Genomic DNA, 20156 nt, shown 5'->3' with positions numbered 1-20156 from the left:
TATAAGTAATAGATACACAAAACAAATTTCAAGAAGTTTAAAAATGGATGAAATCTTCACATGACAAACACATTTTCTAAAAATTGCCATCATGTTTACATAAAGGAATTTCTTACTCACGCTTCATTAAGTGGTACAAAAATAAAATCCTTCTCAAAAATATCTACATGCCGGGTCCATGTTTTTACTCGCCCATGCCGCTTTTGCTGTATTCTGTAAGATAAGAAATACACTCTCAAGCTGCTGAAATGTTCCTAGTGCATCAGCTTATATGCAATAACTTACAAAATATAAAGATTAAGATGTTAACAGATTGAACAGTTGCAAAAGATGGGTCAGCAAATCGGGGAAAGAAAATAGAACATCTGAGGTAGAGTTAGCAAGATATGAAATTGCCCATCCCTGAATCTGAAAGAAAGGGATATTTAATTCCTGCTACTACATAGTACTAGGGTAGACCAGTGCTACTATTTTTATTACTGCAGAACTGGCACAAGCAACCATACTGAGAAGCAAATCAGATCGTGACCTAGGAAAACTGAGGAGAGGAAGAAAAGTGAGCATTATCTATAGCAGATGAAGGAGGATACAATATGATCATTGGTCCAAACCAATCACTGTCAAAGATGCAAAATTAGGAATCAGTGAAATAGAAAATATTTATATTATGCACAGCAGCCATCAATTCAAGATACTTAACAGCACTTGTGACAAAAATGTACCAACTCTGTGTGTATCTTTTGACCAATTATCAGCAAATATTAGAATTGGATGCGATCACTATATGGAGAGGAATTATAAAACGGAAGTATTCAAGTAGAATAGTATTTCCTTAACTTGTCTAAGAAGAATCATCCAAAGAACTTATTAAAAGTACAGATTCACAGGTTCCTCTCTTAGATAGTATGGATAGAACATCTAGGGTAAAACAGGGCAATTCGTATTTAACAGGTATCTAAGTAATTATTTTATACTATCAGGTATATTGATGAAACACTGATCCAGATATTACACCTAAAATCTTTATGAATTCCAGGTATTCGTAAGGCTTTAGAATATTATGGATATTGATCTATATTTATATTGGATCCAATACAATATTATACTAATTTTGCTAATTGATAATAGAATTAAATGATTTGCATCAATACAAATGATTTTTTACTAAGTTAAATTTAAGTGACTTAGTACATCTGTTAAATATTTTCAAAGAGCTTGACTTACGATAGATTAGTTGTATCATGATTTCTTCTCTCTCTCTGATTAAGGCGTTTATAGAAAAAAGAACTGAATATATGAATTCGATCAGCATCTTCTTTCTTCAGTTTTTCAAGCACCAAATATCTATTTTATAAAAAAATTCCAATATGATAGTTTAACAGTTTACCTCATACCAAAACGCAGTCAAGCAGTGATGAAATATCTATTTAGCCACCATCAATCTCTATTCCTTACAACTGAAAGAAGTTATTAGCAAAATTTACTTTATATTCTAGACAATAACTACCAGATTATTCTTAAGTAATGAAAAGTGATATTTGAGAGTAAAATTGTGATTTTAAAGATCTAATATTTTAAAACAAGGGCATATTCACAAACGTTCATAGAAACATTACTTATAATAGCCACAAAGTGGAAATGCCAAAAATGCTCATTAACTAATGAATGGAAAAATGTAGATATATCTATACAATGGAATATTATTCAGCAACAAGAAGAATTGAAGTACAGATACAGGCTGTAACATAGAATCTTGAAAATATGCTAAGTGAAAGAAGCTAGCCACAAAGGAGCACATGTTGTATGATTCCATGTATATGAAATGTTCAGAATATGCAAATCCAGAGTCAGAGAAGAGATGGGGGGTAGCCTAGAGCTGAGAGTGGGGTTGGAGGGAAATGGGGAGTTGATGCTAATAGGTACTGGGGTTCTTTTGGGGGACAAAAATGTTCTAATATTGACTGTGGTGATAGTTGTAAAACTGAATACACTAAAACCTCTTTCAATGTATTAATTGTATGGTATGTGCATTATAGCTCAATAAAGCTATTATCTTCATGTGCTGTTTATTTTACACAGTTCAGTTAATAAACCATGAAGACCCAACCATGTTTTACTTTTTATAAAAACAGAAAAGAAATAGGAAGAACCTGTACAGTAATGAGGTTATAACAACGACTCTTTAAAGTTATCTTACATTGGATCTAATTTTTCCTTGCCTTAATTTTTTTCTTTACATCTATACCAAAACAAATAGCAATGGCTCCTTTATATCACAAAGGAAATTATGATATTTTAAACTTAATTGTTTGTTCCAAACTCCCTCAAAGGAGCTATGCGAATTCAAGCTCATAATCATTATTCATTTTATTAAAATGAACAAGATAGTCTGAAAGCCTTGTGAAATCTTACACAGAAACAGCAACTATGATGACCTAGAGGGTACACCTTGAGACCTGTTCTTAAGTTCTAATGAAAAGGACCTAACTACAGAATTTCTTGCTTTAGGGCAACTCAGTGTGCCCACACAAAACAAATAGTAAGACAGTGAATCAGATCATGACACAGTTTAAATCAACGACTGAATTCTACACTAATATACTCAAAACAGAGCATGTAGTGAATCAGATTTGAGTTTAGGGGCTATACTTAATGGGTGAACCATGCAGCTTTTATCAGCCCTAACTATAATGGCTACTTTGTAAAACTGAATCGAACAGACAAAGGGATAATTCAACTTTAAAAAAGTTATTTGTTATTTAAGAAAACTGACTCTCAACTTCATATGTAAACAAATCCATGCCTTTTAAAGTAACTAGTTTTATCTTTCTGATCTGATACATATCCATAAGTATTTCTGTGACAGTTTTTTTTTAACGTACATATGTTAGAACTATTAATTTTATTTAGAACAGCCACATCTCTTATTTTAGAATTAAAGGGAAAAATTGAAGTTTACTACAAAAACCTTGTGGGAATTTCTTCCATTTGGGTGAATTTGTTTCAGTGTATAAATCATTTAAATATTTGATGTCATGGTGAAGCTGTTTACTTACTATTTCATAAAGTGGACAATATAACAATTAAATCATGACTTCTTTAACTGTAGGATAAAGTTAAAAGATGATTTTTAAGGTTAATTTGCAAATCTGACTTCGAAAGTAATTTTTATTAAAGTAATTCTTTTCTTCTCTGTATTTTATTAACATTATCTAGATGCAATGTGCTTATACTTCTTTTAATACTGGCAAACTTTGAAAGTCTGTCTCTAATTTGTAGAGTTAGAAAAATGGAAAGAATGAGCAGCTTTAGTAGCAAGCAGCCAATTAACTTATTTTAATAGTGAAATTTTTTAAAAGTTTCCTTTTTAAATTCACTTCTAAGAATGTCATGGAACAAATGGAAACATACAGATTTTTTAAAAATCATGGATTTTGTTAGGTTCTCTTTTTTATTTGGAATACTGATTTGCGTCAAAAAAAGACAGAACTTAGAGATAATTAAGTTTACTGTATGAAATTTGTTTTAAACTATAGTTAATAGTCTCTAGATAATATAAACAATATCAAGAGTATAATCACATGACCAAAAATGTCTACTGTAACATAAAAATTATAGATTATTCAAGTATGAAATGGAATAAACTAAAATATAAACAAAATATAAGAGTTCAACATGTTTTTTAGATCCATCTATATGCTTTCAAAAACAAAACAAAATTTTAAATATAGAAGACTTAAATAGGTTAAAAGTAAAGATGTGAAGAAATATATACCATGCAAACATAACCAAAAGAAAGCTGGAGTCGCTATACAAGTATTCATTTTGAACAAAGTAGGCTTAAGAATAAGGAAGATTATCAAGGATACAAAGGGACATCACATAATGATAAAGGGGTCAATTCTTCAATAAGGCATAAACATGTATGTGCCTAACAACAGAGCTACAAAATACTAAGGCAAAAACTGATTAACGTAAAAGGAGAAATAGATAAATCCATAATTATAGTTGGAAATCTGAACAACCTTCTTAATAACTGATAGAATAAGTATGCGTAAAACCAGTTAAGGACAAAGATGACCTGAATACATCATCAAACAACTTGACCTAATCGACATTCACAGAACACTTCATCCAACAGCAGTTCTATTTATTCACTTAAGACTTTTCAGTAGTTTCGTTTGTGAAGTTAGTATACATTAGTATTAACAGATAACATCTTTTTATTAAAAATTATGGGAAAATACATAACAAATTTCGCAATCTTAACCATTTTTAAGTAATACAGTTCAGTAGTGTTAAGTATATTCACACTGTTGTAAAACAGATATCCAGAACTTGATCTTGTGAAACTGAAACTCTAACCCATTACATAACAATTTCCTTTTCCCTGCCCCTTAACCCCTGGTAAACACCATTTACCTTCTTTTTCTATGAATCTGGTAACTTCAGTTACCTAAGTGGAACTAAACAGTATTTGTTTCTTTGTGACTGGCTTATTTCACTTTGCATGTGTTCCAGATTCATCCATGTTGTAGCATGTGACACGATTCCTTATTATTTAAGGGAGAATAATATTCCATTGTATATATATACCACATTTTGTTTATCCACTCATCCATCAATGGACAATTTGGGTTGCTTCTACCTCTTGACTATTATGAATAGTGCTACTATAAACATAGGTGTACAAATATCTCTTTGAGACCCTATGTTCAATTCTTTTGGATATATACCCAGAAATGGGATCGCTGGATCACATGGTAGCTCTATTTTTAATTTTTTGAGGAACTACCATACTGTTTTTCTGTATTGGCTATACCATTTTACACTCCCACCAGCAGTAAACAAGGGTGATTTGTCCACATTCTTGGCAACATGCTATTTTTCTGTCTTGGGTGTTTTTGTTTTTTGTTTTGTTTTTCTAATAGTAGCCATCCGAATGGGTGTGAGGTGATATCTCATTTTGGTTTTGATTTGTATTTCTCTGATGGCTAATAATGGCAAGGATCTTCTCATATGCTTGTTGGCCATTTGTATGAGATAACATCTTTTGATTTAGCTATCAAGAACTTTGTTTCAAATTGTCCTTGAATGTATCTGTTAGGTCTCAAAGGGGTCTACATCTGCAAAATTAGGCATTTACAATCTAGACAGTTTCTCTTGCCAGCAAATCTATGACACATTTATAATTTACTGAAGTATGTTCCATTACTATTAACTCTTCAAAAGGAAAAACAGTGCCCTTGAAAAGAGAGTATAGTTAACATAAATAGGAATATAATACTACCCTCTCATGTTAAGTAGATCTATTGGTTGAAGATGTTAGTGAATTCTTCTATATCCTTACTGATTTTGTTTAGTTGTTCTATCAATTATTGAGAGAAGGGAACTGAAGTCTCCAGCTATATTTCTATTTCTCGTTTTAGCTCTATCAGGTTTTGCTTCACATTTTGTAGCTCCGCTGTATGGCATATGCCCTTTAGGACTGCTAAGTCTTCTTGGTGGATTCACTCCTTTATTATTCATTATATAATGTTCCTCTCCATCCCTGGTAATTGTCTTTGCTCTGAAGTTTCCTTTATCTGATATTAACTCTTTTGCTTTGATGTTTGGGTATGTTTTCCTGTGGCTTGCACTATCAACAACAAAGATGTTTTGTATGCCATATTGTGTAACATTCTGTAATAAATTTTTATGTCTTCAATGCCATTAGATTCTAATTTATCTGTACTTAAATCTAACTGATGCCACTTAGTATGTTTTGAGTATTTTTTGCCAAAATTCAATATAATGGTAAATTTATTACTATATAATAAAAGGCTTAAAACAAAAATAATGTCATTTATGTACAAACAACTCAAATTGTTATTAAATGCATAAAATAGCCAAAATACTAACTTTTTATTTTTTGTGGATTTTTGACACATTTTGAAAAAATAACTTGAAATCAATTAACACAGTGAAAGAGTTAATATATTTTCTAGTAACTCCTGCTTTCTTTAAATATTTGATGCTATGTCTTTTTCCATCCTTTTCCTTTCAATTTACATGTATCATTATCTTTGAAGTGAGTTTTTTTATAGATAGGACAGTTGGGTTATGTTGTTTAATCCACTCTGCTAATAACTTTCACATGTGTATATAACTGTTCATTAAAGAATTTTTATAATGGATGCTTTAAAAATCTTTGTCAGATAATTCTATCATCTATGCCATCTCAGTGTTGACTACTGATTGTCTTTTCTCATTCAGCTTGAAATGTCTGTAGTTCTTGGTGGGGCAAGTAATTTTAAATTGAAATCTGAACATTTTGAGTATTTTAAGACTCTGGATCTTATTTAATTTTTGTGTTTTAAGGCTTACCCTGGCATCACACTCCAGTGGGTGAAGTGGGCATTACCGCATTACTGCTTGGGGTGGGGGTTGGGGGACTGGGATGGAGTGAGGGGGTGGAGGTTCAGGTTCTCTATTAGGCTACTGTTAACAAGGAGGGGCTTCATGTTAGTGATGGATGGAGGTGGAAGGCTCCCCCACTAGGTCTCCACTGATAGTATCTCCACTGCATGGTGTGTTGGGAGGTGTACCTCATTGTCCCCAGGGACCAGGGTCAAGCCTGGCTCTACACTTTACCCTAATTAGCTTAGGGTCATTGTGACCTCAAAGTTATTCTTAGCTCTTATCTGCTCTGACCTTTGCTTTACTGATACCACTAAATGTATCTTCCTTGAAAGCTTTCATCTCCCTTCAATTTTATGACATTACTCTCTCTGGATTTTTCTTCTTACCTCTCAAATACCTTTCAAATTCATTCATGGGAGCCTTTTTCCTCCCTGTCTATCTATATCTACTGCCCAGGTTCTGTCCTTTGATCTCATTCTGTATCCCTACCTAAACAACTTCATTGATTCTCATAAACTACTACTTGCAAAGAAAAGCCTCCTAACTCTATATTTCTCCAGGCCAGAACTCAACTGATCTTCAGAACCATATATTTAACTGTTTATTAGCACTGTCCCCTTTTTTTGTATCAGACATCTAAACCAGACATCTTCCCTCCGCTGACCCAAAACTATTCTGCTTCTGAATTCATTGTTTCAGTTAGTAGCAAAATCATTTAGCAGGTCTCACTAGTCAGAAAACTAGGAGTTATTTGGCACCTATTTTTCTCCTTAATATCAATTCTGTAAGTCCTGGAGTCCTACTAAAAAATTCTACCTCTTAAAATTTTATTATTTCCTCTTCACTCCAACTAAAATGCCTTAATTAGACTTCTTACATCACCTTCATTAAATTTCTTTAAATCATCTCTCATCTAGACGTCCGCAATAAACATGCTTGTCAAAATGATCTTAAGGAAACTCAATTACAGTATCACTTATCTGATCAAAACCTATCACTCTCTGTAACAATGTTTTCTTTCCTTAAACAATGGGTTGCAACCATTAGTAGGCTATAAAATCACTCAGCAGCTTTTGACAATCAGTTTTTGTTTAAATTGTTTTGTTTTATGAAATACATTTGAATAAACTAGAAAGTATTGGAGAGCACTAGGAACACTGATGCTTAAGTTGTTTCATATACACACCCACTTTCTATCACAAACCAGTAAACACATACAAATTTATGCATGTATAAACACACTGCACATACATGCGTATGTATGTGTATACTGGGTCATGATGTAATAAGCTCTTCCTGGAAAGCTTCTTTATCCCTCATATTTTACAACCCCCAAAGAGAATGAAGCATTCTTTTTCTGCTGTCTTCTGTCAATTGCTTTAATCCTCTATTTGTGTTCCCTACAAGACCATAAACTTTTAACACAGTACTTGGCACATAGCTGGCACTTGGTGAACACTGACTAAAGGAAATGAGTGAAATCATACTTTTGTTCTTGTTCAACAAATCATTACCAAACTAGGGCAGTAATTTTGTAAAGACTTATAACACCGTAACAGTAAAAATATAAGCTATCATTTAAGAACACCTTTGCATTTGCCAGGTATTTTTTCTAGTGCTTAACATGTATTATCTTATTTAATCCTTACAATCCTTTTTGATATTAGTCTCCCCATTTTTAAAATGAGGAAACACAGGGTGGCCAGATGGCTCAGTTGGTTAGAGGGCAAGCTCTCAACAGCAAGGCTGCCGGTTCAATTCCCGCATGGAATGGTGGGCTGCGCCCCCTGCAACTAAAGATTGAAAACAGTGACTGGACTTGGAGCTGAGCTGCGCCCTCCACAACTAGATTGAAGGACAACTTGGAGCTGATGGACCCTGGAGAAACACACTGTTCCCCAATATCCCCCCCAAAAAAAAATAAAATAAAACGAGGAAACACAGGTAGAGACATTGAATAACTTTCCAACTATCACAGAATAAGTGGCAATGACAGAATTCAAAACCCAAACAGTTTTCACTCTAGAAAATGAAGATATACATTACAGAATGTTAAAGATTTGCTAAAAGGTTAGTAGAAAATTAACTTACTTCAAATAAAAATCTATAATAACATCATTTAAAAATTCTCCTTCACTTAGACAGTGCAGGTCCTCATTAGTAACGGAGATGCCTCCCTTAGCTGGAGGAGGTGGATATACTATCAGTCTGTAAAAAAAATTTTTTAAAAAGCAAATGATCAAATATATATGTAAGTATATAATTAAAAAATAATAAAACTGAGAAGAAATTTAAGGGTGTTACAAATGCAAAGGAATTCTCTCACTTTTCTACAGGGCCCATGAAGATGGTGTGACTCTCTCCAGTTTCTTCGTCATCATCAAAAAACTGGTATTCTTGTTTATTTTTAAGTTGTATTTTAGATTCAAGGGGCACCTGGAAAAGGAAATTAAATGATTAAAGTAAATTAAATTAAATTAAATTCACAAAATCAACTGGGCAAATTTTCAATAAAAACAGCAAGCACAAAGCAAGAATGCTTTTCAATTAAAAAGGATTAAAATACGAATCTAAAAGTATGTATGATTTTTAAAAATTGAAAAGAAACAGGAAAAACTAGGGTCCACTTTTGTTTTTTTAATCTATAATTTCTAGTACAGCAATATTCTTCTAATTTTTGTAACATAATTTTCTGGTATCTTGTCTTTGTGAGATCTCCACTACCCAAATTAGACTGTTAGTAAAATCTAAAGAACAGAAATCGTATTTTTTTCCTTCTACCTAAATTCAGTGGCTAGACAATCCATAGGATATAGAAGCAGAGGCTCAGGGAACACAGTTCAATGAGCTTCAGTCCTCCAGAGTTAAGAAGTCCTTAAAGGAAGAGCCTTCAATTAAAATTTGAGCCCACTACAGCTGCCTTGTGGCTATAACTGCTCTTTTTTTCCTCTGGAATTATCTCCTGTAGCCAATTCTGTAAAAGAAGGGGAACGATTCCCCTTCCTTCTTCTGTTCTTTTCCTCAACCCACTAATGTATGAATAGCTCTTCTCTGGTGAGGTCTTGCCCAATTACACTGAGATTGTGCCTAGAATAGTCCTATCTCCAAGTTTGTAGCCAGGTTGAAAAATTTTAAGTGTGCCCAATAAATTAAGTCAGCAAAATTCAGTTGCTGCAGTAGGGGACAAAATTAGAGTATTTAAGTTATATTTGTTATCATTTAACATCATACTAGGTGTTACAATAGTACTGTGGCCTTTGGTTCACATGGATTCAGTTACCTACTATATTAGTTATTCTAGAATTGGATATATATGTTTAGAGTCCGGATCTTCACTTCCCAAGTTTTCTACCATGTATGCAGGGACCAAGATTCCTTTATTTGTATTGAAGCCAATGATATCCCTGGGAACCACTGGTAAATTTAAGAAACAGAGTAATAATAGATTTGAATATAGCAGTGTATGTATACATATGTGGGAGTTAGGGCAAAAAAAAAAGATGAGAGGAAAATTAAAGATGAAAAGACAAGAATAGAGTGTGGAAAGGAACTAGAAAAGCTTCTGAGAACTGTATCAAGTACTATTTGTGTCACAAGTCACCTCTCCACCATTAATGTTTCGACATAAGATAGTTTACAAATCACATACAAAAGTAAACAATTCTGAAATGGAAAAATAAAGCTCTAACTCCGAAACGAGCATTACAATGAAACGTATTTCCCTTTAGCGCTACACATCATTAAAGATTATATTTTAAAAATTTAAAAACATAATTACATTTTTAATTTTGTTTTCTTTTTGCACACAACTTCCTTTGATGCTGTCTTCATGGGTTTTTGTACAGGCCATAAGTCTGCTATTGGCTTCTTCAAAGGGAATTTTCACCAAAAAATTGGACACATTATTCTTTATACCAATGTCAGTAATGATACTTTCAAATACCATATTTGCTTGAGGATCAAGGCCATTTTGAAAAATTAAAATTATGTATTGTTCTTCCAAATCTGAAAAGAAATAATATAACTATAAATCTAAAAGAAAAAATGTAAGTAAATAGGTAGATATTAGAAAAACAACAACTAGTTATTCCAAGAATATCACCAGCAATCCTGGTATCAATGTTCAAAGCAATGTTTGGCATACAGTGCATATACAATAAATATGAAATAAAGACCAGTGAGTGTTACCTGATAAAGTCACCTAAGTTATTAAGCGAAAGGAACCAGAACACATTACTCTAGCAGCAGCTCAAGAACAAATCTATTCATGGGTGTAACTAATTTACTTCATCTAATAGGATCCAAATACATTTATAGTTTTAAATATATATCAATTAATATTTTTGTCAAACAAATAAATTGCTAAGTGAACTGGTAGTATCTCTAGAGAATTTAATTGCAAAATTCCTATTCATTAATGGGCCAACTCTTACATCTTTAACAGTAGCTATCATTTATTCACAATTAAGGTGAAGCAGCAATTACTGCTGAAAAGTATTTATTTTACAACTCTTCATGCTATGCCATAAATATTAGACATGAAGAGAAACAAACTGGAGAACCAAATCATTTATTATAGAGATGAAGATATAGTCTATGAACTTGCAAACTTCCTATTCAGGCTTAGTTTCAAAGATTCCAGATTTATATGGTTGATTTACACTTAGCACCTATCTGCGTATTAAAAAAATCATTTTACTCAGATAATAGTATTAAAATAAAGACTGCAAACCTCTTCAGTTTTAACCATTTTTAAAACTTAACCATTTTAAAACTTTCTAAATGGGTAAACCTGCGTTTTCCCTTCAGACCTTCCACTTTCTATGGGCTTTTACTCATCTGTACAATGGGGGAAGTAGTGTCCATCTTACAAGATCCCCGTAACAACTGTAAATAATATACATCTAAGGAATCCATCAACGTGCACTCACTTCTGCTATTCAATGCATTGTATGCATTATTATAATCTGCTCTACATAACTTACTTGTTAACTTATTTATTCCTTTACAATCATTCCGAACTTTATCCTCCATATTCATCTGCAGTTGCATGCTCAGCTTTTGATAAACTGCTGGTATCGTCTGAAGAAACACTACTGGCAATTTTCGGACATTACACCATTCACATTTAGTTAGATCAGAGGTATTTAAAGTAATCTCTACAGGATCATTTTCTGGTTCTGAAGGAAAACAAATGGAAATGAAAAAGGAATCAATTCTTTAAAAGGGCAAAATCATAAGTGGAGGAAATAGTGAGAAAATACAAGTTTAAAGTTAAACATTTATTATGCACTGTAAATAGTAACTCTAGTGTGAAATGAAGAAAAATCTTTATAACTTCTTAAAGAAGTTTCTACATTTTTTTTCAAATGAAAAGGGAGTTCTAATGACGTATACTTACAAAATTAAAGATAGGTTTTGTGATGTTACAGAATGAAATTACACTATTAAGATATATGTATGCCCTTTGTTAAGATACATGTAATAACTAATCATCTTAATTAATTCTATGAATTAATCTTTTATTTCTGTAATGTGCTTCTGTGTAAACAAAGTTTTGGTGAGTAAAAAGACATATAATAGCTTACCTTCTAGCTGTATCTTGATAAAATCTAAACAAAACTAAAAAATAAGACAAATTAGTACAAATCTAGATCTATGAAGATTTTGCTACAAACACCCTAAGGACATAGGGGACTTAAGACTACAGAGGGCAGAAAAACTGAACCATATGCTTAAATATAAAATGAGATAGATATCCTCCGCCTCCTCCGCCACCTCCACCACCACCACCACCACCACCACCCTGCTTCCCAAATTATCTCCCAGAAAGGCAGGCTTCACCTTTTATATACAAATACTGAGAACATTCTTCTACTAGTGATTTATTTCTCATAACTTTAAAGAGAAGTTGACAGAATATTACAATAAACACCTGAATATTCTTATCCAGGTTCACTCACTGTTAATACCTTGCCAGACCTACTCCATCATTCTTTCTATGTATATAGTCGTTTCCCTTTTGCTAAACCAGCAAAAAGCAGGCAGAGGATCATTACCCCAACCAAGAAAATCAAAATTAACTTCATTCAACATATAGTTCTACTCAAATTTCCCCAACTGCTAAAAACTGTCCTTTATTGCTATTTTAACTTTTCTCCAATCCATGATTCTGTCAAGGTTACATTAGTCTCTCTTGTCTACTTCTGTCTAGCTACACCAGAAACCTCCCTCTGTTCATGACATGGCCTTTGGAAAATCCAATCTAGGATCTATAAAGTATACAACATCGTGGACTTCTGTTTCCTCATTTTAAAATTCAGGCCACACATTTCCAGCATATACAGCACGTAGGTGATGTTTTATAACTCCCACTAAATCACATCGGAAGGCCCATGATGTCAAGCTGTCCCACTATTGATACAAGCTTAATCATTTGGTGAAAGCAGTGTTTCAAGTCTTTCCTCTGTAAAAATATATTTTCCCCTTTTAAATTAAATGGTGATCTGTGGAGAGATACTTGAAAGCTTGTGAATAACCTGTTCCCTAATAACCTTTCACCCAATAATTTCAACATCTATTAAAGATCTTGCCTAAATGATTTATTATTGGCAGTTATAAAATGGTGATTTTATAACTATTTTAAAGTGGAGAAGACATATTAAACCTGATACACCTTGAATTAATAGTTATTTTTGCATAAGTTAAGAAAATCAAAAAAGGAGGCAAGAACTTCAAAAGGCATTTAAAAATAAGCTGGATCAATATATTCAGGGATGAACAGATACATGAGAAGCAAATTTAGTTAACTGTTAAAATGACAGAATCTAATTGGAAGTTTTATGAGAGTTCACTGTAAAATTCTTTTCAAATCTGTTTGAAAATTTTCACAATGTAAAAAAAGCAAGGAAACAAAAAATATATTTAGTAATTACAACAAAGGCAAAGTCTAGAATTAACATACCTTCTAAAGATTGTATTTAAATGTAATACATTAATTGGTTTCACTGGAAAGTAACATGTTAATTGGAGATTCAAGAAAGGGTACTTGTAGCTTGGGAAACATTCCAACAAACATGGAAGCTGAAGTTACATCCTTTAGAAAAGTATGTTAGATGATTCAAAAGGCAGCAATAAGGATGACATAAATACTAATGTGAAACATTTGAATAAAATTGTTGCATGATACAGGAATAGAAAAGCATGTCTAAATATCTGTCATTTAAAAATGTGTTTGTAACTAAATTACATACAAATATTAACAAATATATGGTATTCCTAATCATGTAAGTCATTTTCCTGTTAAATAGAAGTATTTACTTTTAAATAAAACTGGCAATTCTAAATGGTGCCAATTCCAGTATTGAGTGAATTTAAAATAATTAAATTACCTATAATAAATGACTGAAATTTGATAAAACATTTAAAACAGTAAAATATTTAAAATCTCTTTCTCAGATTAATGATACGGCAGACATATCCTTTCACTACAAAACATAAGAAAGTTATGTTCAAAAAGAAAATGTCGTATCATCTTTTTAATACACTAAAGAATTTACAGATCCACTATACTTCATCAAAGAATGTTCTTTGTGAAAGTCCTATCATACAAGGAAGATTTAATAACACAGGTTGCAACAAGATTGCCACAGGGACACAAAAGTCAATTTGGGGAATGTAATCAATAATGTTGTAGAGATTTTGTAGGGTATCCGACTGACACTTGTCCCATTAGGGAGACCACCTCAGAGATGATATAGATGCCTGATCACTGCACTGCACACCTGAAGCTGAAGCTGAACAATAATGAATGTCAACTACAATTTTATATATATATATATATATATATATATATATATATATATATATATATATATATATATATATATGGCTACAAGAAGTGGAGTTCAGCATTAGGAATAGAGACAGTGGAAATGTAATGGTATATGTGATGTCACAGGGGTAGTAGATGTGGGGAGGGGGGTTATCACTGTGTGAGGGGTATAAATGATAAATGTTTATTACATTGTTTTGTACACCTGAAACTAATAAAATAAAATAGTAACACAGGTTGCAAACTTCCACATTTAAGCACAACTACTTTTTGGCTGAAATATTTCATTTAGCCTTTTTATTTTTTAAAAAAATCTGTACCAATACATTTTACATTATACAAAATGCCTTTAATTTCTTAAAGTAAATTTACAGTCAGTTTTTCTTCACCAGATCATATATATACTCGATAACTTTAATGTAAAAAAACATTCAAATTTTGATGTAGTTCTTGCTAGGTGGCCTTGAGACTAAATATGCAACTTGCAGCGAAATGTCTAATGTATCAGCAAAGCCTTAATTATCATACCAACGAGTTCTGAATAATGGTGTTAATGTGGGGAAAAACCATAAAACCCATAGGGTACTCCTGCAAATTTTTGAGGTCTAGTGATATAGAATGACATTTTTGTTAACTGACAGTAACCAGAAAAGATAATCTGTACAGTGAAGTCTCATAACAAAACAGTAGTTTCATAAATCCCTGAAAAACCTTGGTATGTGTATATATTACCCCATTATTGGGCAATAATTGATAGTCTACCTATATATAATTTGCTTTAAATCTCTGGAGTACTTGACTTTCTAGTTTTTAAATCTGACAAGCTGGAATTTTTTGACGAAAGAGAAAAAATGCTGGTTTCCCATACAGCTTTGCTCTCATAACAAAATCAGGTCCACATACTTGTTTTCTTCTATAAAGCCTGTCAAGTTTTTCCTTTTGACCATAATTATCCTAGAACCACAAATCCTAGAAAATAAATAGCTGTTATTTACCATAATTTAAATAATCATAAAACTAGCTTTTAACTTTCCTGAAGTGATACAATGTAGAGTTTGAAAGAATAGTTGGAAACAGATAGCCAGGGACACCACGTTAAAGAGTTATAAAATAAAGGTTTACAAAATAGTGCAGTGCTTTAGGAAGATTCATCTACCAACAATGTACAGAACACATTAGAAAGAAGAAAAATGATGACTAAAGAAGGCTAGTTGAGATTACGTCAAATTTCAAATAGAAAATTCACACTTGAATTGGATGGTGAAAGCAGAATAAGAAGAAGACAGGTAAAGATAAAAGAACTACAGGAAGTGCCTTCGGTTTTGTGGACACTGAACTAGTCCAGTGCCTCTTGGATGGCTACTACAGTCCAGTAATCTATTTCTAGGAGTCTTAGTACTTCAAGACATTTTTCTGCAGACTCCAAAGCTTTTGGATTCTTCTTAATCTCATTATTCTTTAAAATACTCTTTTCATGCATTGAGCTGGCATGAGAATAAAATAGTAACATACTGGAGGGTTTTCTAACTCAGTGAAAATAGTAAGTATCTTCCTATGAAGAATAATAGGTCACTACCTTGAACATTACATTATGATAAAATATTGTACCCACTGATTTTTATGGTGAAGAACTACCTATAATTGTTTATATACTCTTAAATCAATATAAAATCTTAAAATAATTTTAATATTCTATTAAATTAAATATGTTAACTTACAAATTTTAAAGTATTACATATTAGCCTTAGCCTCAGAATTTTAATCTTATAATTGGGACAGTGAGCGCTTAAGGATGTACTTACAATTACAGGCTCTATTAATAGCCGAAAGAGGGTTCCTACTCGTATACTTCGACAGTTTAAAATGACACTCTCAAAGGAACTTTGGCAGCTTAAAGACACAGGATCAACTAAAGTTTCTTGAGAAATTATTTTGCGACGTTTTAGAGGTGTGTTGATAATAGAATTACCAAACTGGAAAAGAAAAGAAAATTCACTTAATAAGTTACTAAAACAAGGCTGCAAACTAAGTACACATACGCAAAGAAGACCCAATATGAGAAATGTAATTATCAAAACATAAGATTAATTTTAGTTCAACAGTGTTAGATGAAGTAAAAATTTACTGATTTTATATAATAGTAAACCCTTTCTACTTTATATAGCTATAATTTAGTCATTACTTGAAATTCAAGTAATAGCACAGCAGTGAGAAATGTACTCTGGGAATCAGACTGTTTCACAGCTATAACACAATTTAATGATTTGATTTTGTAAAAATAACTCCTTAAGTTTTTGTTTCCTAAACTGTAAAATATGAAGAGTAAGAGTATCTTTTCAAATAAGCTAATGCATGTAAGCAGCTTAGCACAGTGCTTCATGCACAGTAAAATACTGGATAAAAGTTGCTAATAATAATGGTAGTGGTTGTAGTACTTGGATTAAATCAACAATTCTTTAGGAAACCGGTAATTTATGGGAATTGTTTACATTACAAAATGATACTTGATATATTTAAAATTTTTTAAATACATGATTTGTTAAATAAAGATTTCAGTCACTTCCAAATGCAAATTAAGCATGATCTAATATTTTATAAGCATATTAATTTAAATTTAAAGTTATTATGTTAAAAACGTAATCATTATTACAAGAATAAAACATCATCTTGATAAAAAACAAGAGGAAAAAAATGTCCAATGCATAGATAAGCATTATTCTCATTACACCTATAGAAATTTCTGTGATCTGTGTCATAGGAAAAAAACATGTATTAAAACAAAATGTCACATACACACATACCCATTTATTTCTGTAAACTGCTTTTTCGGGCTCATTAACAGATTTATCACGACTATTTTTCTTGATTATTAATAGAAACCTATTAGAGAGGTTTAAAAACTTTTTTTTTTGGCTTTATAATTCTTTCTTCAAATGAGACATTATTTAACTCAATAACAAAATAATTTACCATGTTTCCCTGAAAATAAGACCTACCCCGAAAGTAAGTCCCAGTTAAGATCGTCAGCCAGACGGACACATTTAGTACGTTATGACAATGTTCCAGAGGAAGATGGCATGACTGTATTTGAATAAATGTAGATTATTGTACATGAAAAAATAAGACATCCCCTGAAACTACGCCCTAATGTGTCTTTTGGAGCAAAAATTAATATAAGATCTGGTCTTATTTTCAGGGAAACTCGGTTAAGAGCTGCTCCAGCTGCATCCATAGCACAGGGACTGAATCTAGAACTTGGGTGGTCCACATCCTCCCAAGGAGCCTCTAAAAGATCTCTGAGGAACCTTAATTGCCAGTGTGTCCATTTGAAAACTGCTCAACTACAAATTCCATCATATGGAAACCGTTATTTAACTAAACCCTCCTATGCTGGACATCTGAGTTCTTGCTGATGTTTTCCCATGATACACTATTCTCCAAGAAGCATTTTTTAAGCTAAATCCTGGTATATATACTTATTGCCAAATTGCTCTCCAGCATAGTTGCACTATCAATTTACACGCCCAACATTCCATTTCTCCTAACACTAATCAAGGTGAGATACTACTGTATTTTAAAAGTTTTCAGCAATATGACAGTTATCAAAATGTATTTTGTTTTAATTTCATTTTCAATACTTCACTATCTTTCTTGAACTCCATTTCCATTTTTCTATGCAGTGCTTCAATTTCTTGATTTTTAAAGTTAAAAACATATAAAAGACCAACTCACGCTCTGTCACATAGTTGACTGTTTTTTCTCCATTTGCATTTACCTATCAAATTATGGTTATGGTGCTTTGGTACACTGTTCTATACTTTTCATTTAATCAAATATATCCATCTCTTCATTGGAAAGGCATCCTTCAAAATTATATTAAAAATATTAATCCATATTTTTTCTATTATCCTGATAGTTGCTTTTTATTTTTTATTTCTTATGGTTCCCATCTTAACAATCAAGTGTGTATGTTTCCATGTTTTTATCTATACTCTTATAATCTCTGACATATATGTATATACATATATATAATTTTTACTAGTTTTTTTCTAAAAAAGCTCTTTTTTACAAAAATAAAAAAAATATGTACATATTTCTACATTTTGGTATTCCCACTCAACAGTACCGGGTAGAAATCCTAAGTCATTGATATAGCTCTAATTTTTATTGGCTGCATAACAGTCCACGATGTGGATTTACCATAATTTATTCATATCCATATTAATGGGCAATGATTTTGTTTGCCAATAACATGTCTATATATACAATCTATGTACTGGAGGGGGAAAGATTACCTTGAAATTAAGTCTAGGGAACACATTATTTGGTCATTTGGTATACGTTTAAAAATTTTTAATAGATGTTTTTATACTACTTTCCCAAAAGGTCGTAACTTTCTTTTCCATCAGCAAATTACAAAAGTACTCTTTCCCTCAGATTCTTGCCAGCAATACGAGTATATATTGACTTTGTTTAAATTTGAAAGTCTGTTAAATGTATGGTTATTATTTCATTTTCCTTAATTTGTACTTCCTTACTAATTAACATTTTTCAGTTGGCAGTTTATTATCTGAATTTTCTTCTCTTTTTGTCTATTCCAGTTTTTTCTCAAACTTTTAAGAGCTTTTAGTTTATTACATGTATTAATGTAGTGCATGTCATCTGCATTAAATATTCCTCTCTAGATCTACTGTTTGTCTATTGATGTAACTTTTATCTTTTCCACCTGAACACTGGAAATTTTTATATAATGAAATATAATATAGTAAAACAACAATGTAGTTAAATACAGGTATACTTGTTTATACTTACATTACATTGTAAGACTGATATTGTTTCTTGTTGCTGAATATTTTACACTTTAATCCTTCAATTTAATTGAAATTTCTTTTTGTATATCTTTTAATGTTCTTCCAAATAATCTTCCAAGTGGTATTTTAAGCCCACTTAATTCACCCTTTTCTCCTACTGACACTGCCAAATTACCCTCCAAACAAATATTTACATCCCAAAGGGGAGACATAATGTTCTGAATAAATATCAGTAAGTGTAAAAAGTACCTGGTCTTTCATTCTTGCTTTTCTTGGCAAAGGAACTGTATTTATCTCTGAATCTGCTGGAATGCTTCTCAAGTCATGCTCTGCTCTACAGGTATTTTCATTCAGTGCGGCTTCTACTTTTCCAGTGGATGGTGCTGGGGAAGAACATGCTGAGTCAGCAGGTTGAGGAGATATGCTCTCTCTTCTGCTAGTCCTGTCATTGTCATCATCATCATCACTGGACAAAATGACTATTAAAAAAAATGTTAAATACTTCATGTGTTTCATTTCTGGCAGTTAAAAATGTAAATACATTATCAAAGTGAGGAATATACCAAATTTGCTTTGTATCTCCTCCAGATCTGAGATTAATAAACACAAATGAAGATACAATCCACTCTGATGAAAATTTAGAAAACAATTAAAAATAAAGAAAGCATAAGAACTGGCTTTTTTTTGACAATTTACAAATATGAAATCGATTCTGTAGCCTATCACCATCATCCACAAAGTAACATACAAGTTACAGCAAAAATTAAATGTTTATCACTAGGTCTGTTTCAAAATTCCAAAAGCTAAAGTATAAAGATAACATGCATACAAATTGTTAACAACTCCATGTAACCACACAATTTTATCTCACACAGGAAATCACGAAAATCACAACTGGTCCTTGGAAGAACTTGGACCAGTGCCTAATGCTTAATAAATTTGATGAGTAAATGAAGGTGGGCAAGAAAAGACATTATGAAGGTAATTTACTCTTATACCTTGCACTCATTACTGAATCTTATCAAATCCATCTCTTTATCATATTCCCCAGAGCCACCCAGACTGCACTTGAGTCAAATCCTAACTCCTTTCTCTGGTTTATAAATGTA

The 20156-nt window shown here is 32.0% G+C and overlaps 1 protein-coding gene across 8 annotated transcripts in view; it reads right to left on the bottom strand.

Moving 5' to 3' along the window:
• The window catches only part of SENP6 (SUMO specific peptidase 6), a 101924-nt gene that overhangs the window by 14167 nt on the left and 67601 nt on the right, over positions 1-20156 (bottom strand). For 6 of the 8 annotated variants that reach the window (XM_033096512.1, XM_033096526.1, XM_033096518.1 and 3 more), the window contains 9 exons: positions 19297-19526; positions 16039-16209; positions 11991-12024; positions 11388-11582; positions 10181-10407; positions 8729-8838; positions 8494-8610; positions 1225-1344; positions 121-213 (listed from right to left, as the gene is read on the bottom strand). In XM_033096512.1, the coding sequence (XP_032952403.1) occupies positions 121-213; positions 1225-1344; positions 8494-8610; positions 8729-8838; positions 10181-10407; positions 11388-11582; positions 11991-12024; positions 16039-16209; positions 19297-19526 (1297 nt within the window). The remainder of the gene's footprint in view (positions 1-120; positions 214-1224; positions 1345-8493; positions 8611-8728; positions 8839-10180; positions 10408-11387; positions 11583-11990; positions 12025-16038; positions 16210-19296; positions 19527-20156) is intronic. The other 2 variants (XM_033096533.1, XM_033096539.1) reach the window with 2 other exon arrangements.

The sequence above is a fragment of the Rhinolophus ferrumequinum genome, chromosome 3, assembly GCF_004115265.2.
Source record: "Rhinolophus ferrumequinum isolate MPI-CBG mRhiFer1 chromosome 3, mRhiFer1_v1.p, whole genome shotgun sequence".
Classification (NCBI taxonomy): domain Eukaryota; kingdom Metazoa; phylum Chordata; class Mammalia; order Chiroptera; family Rhinolophidae; genus Rhinolophus; species Rhinolophus ferrumequinum.
The sequence above is the reverse complement of the archived record's forward strand: the minus strand, read 5'-3'. Positions and strand labels throughout refer to the sequence as shown.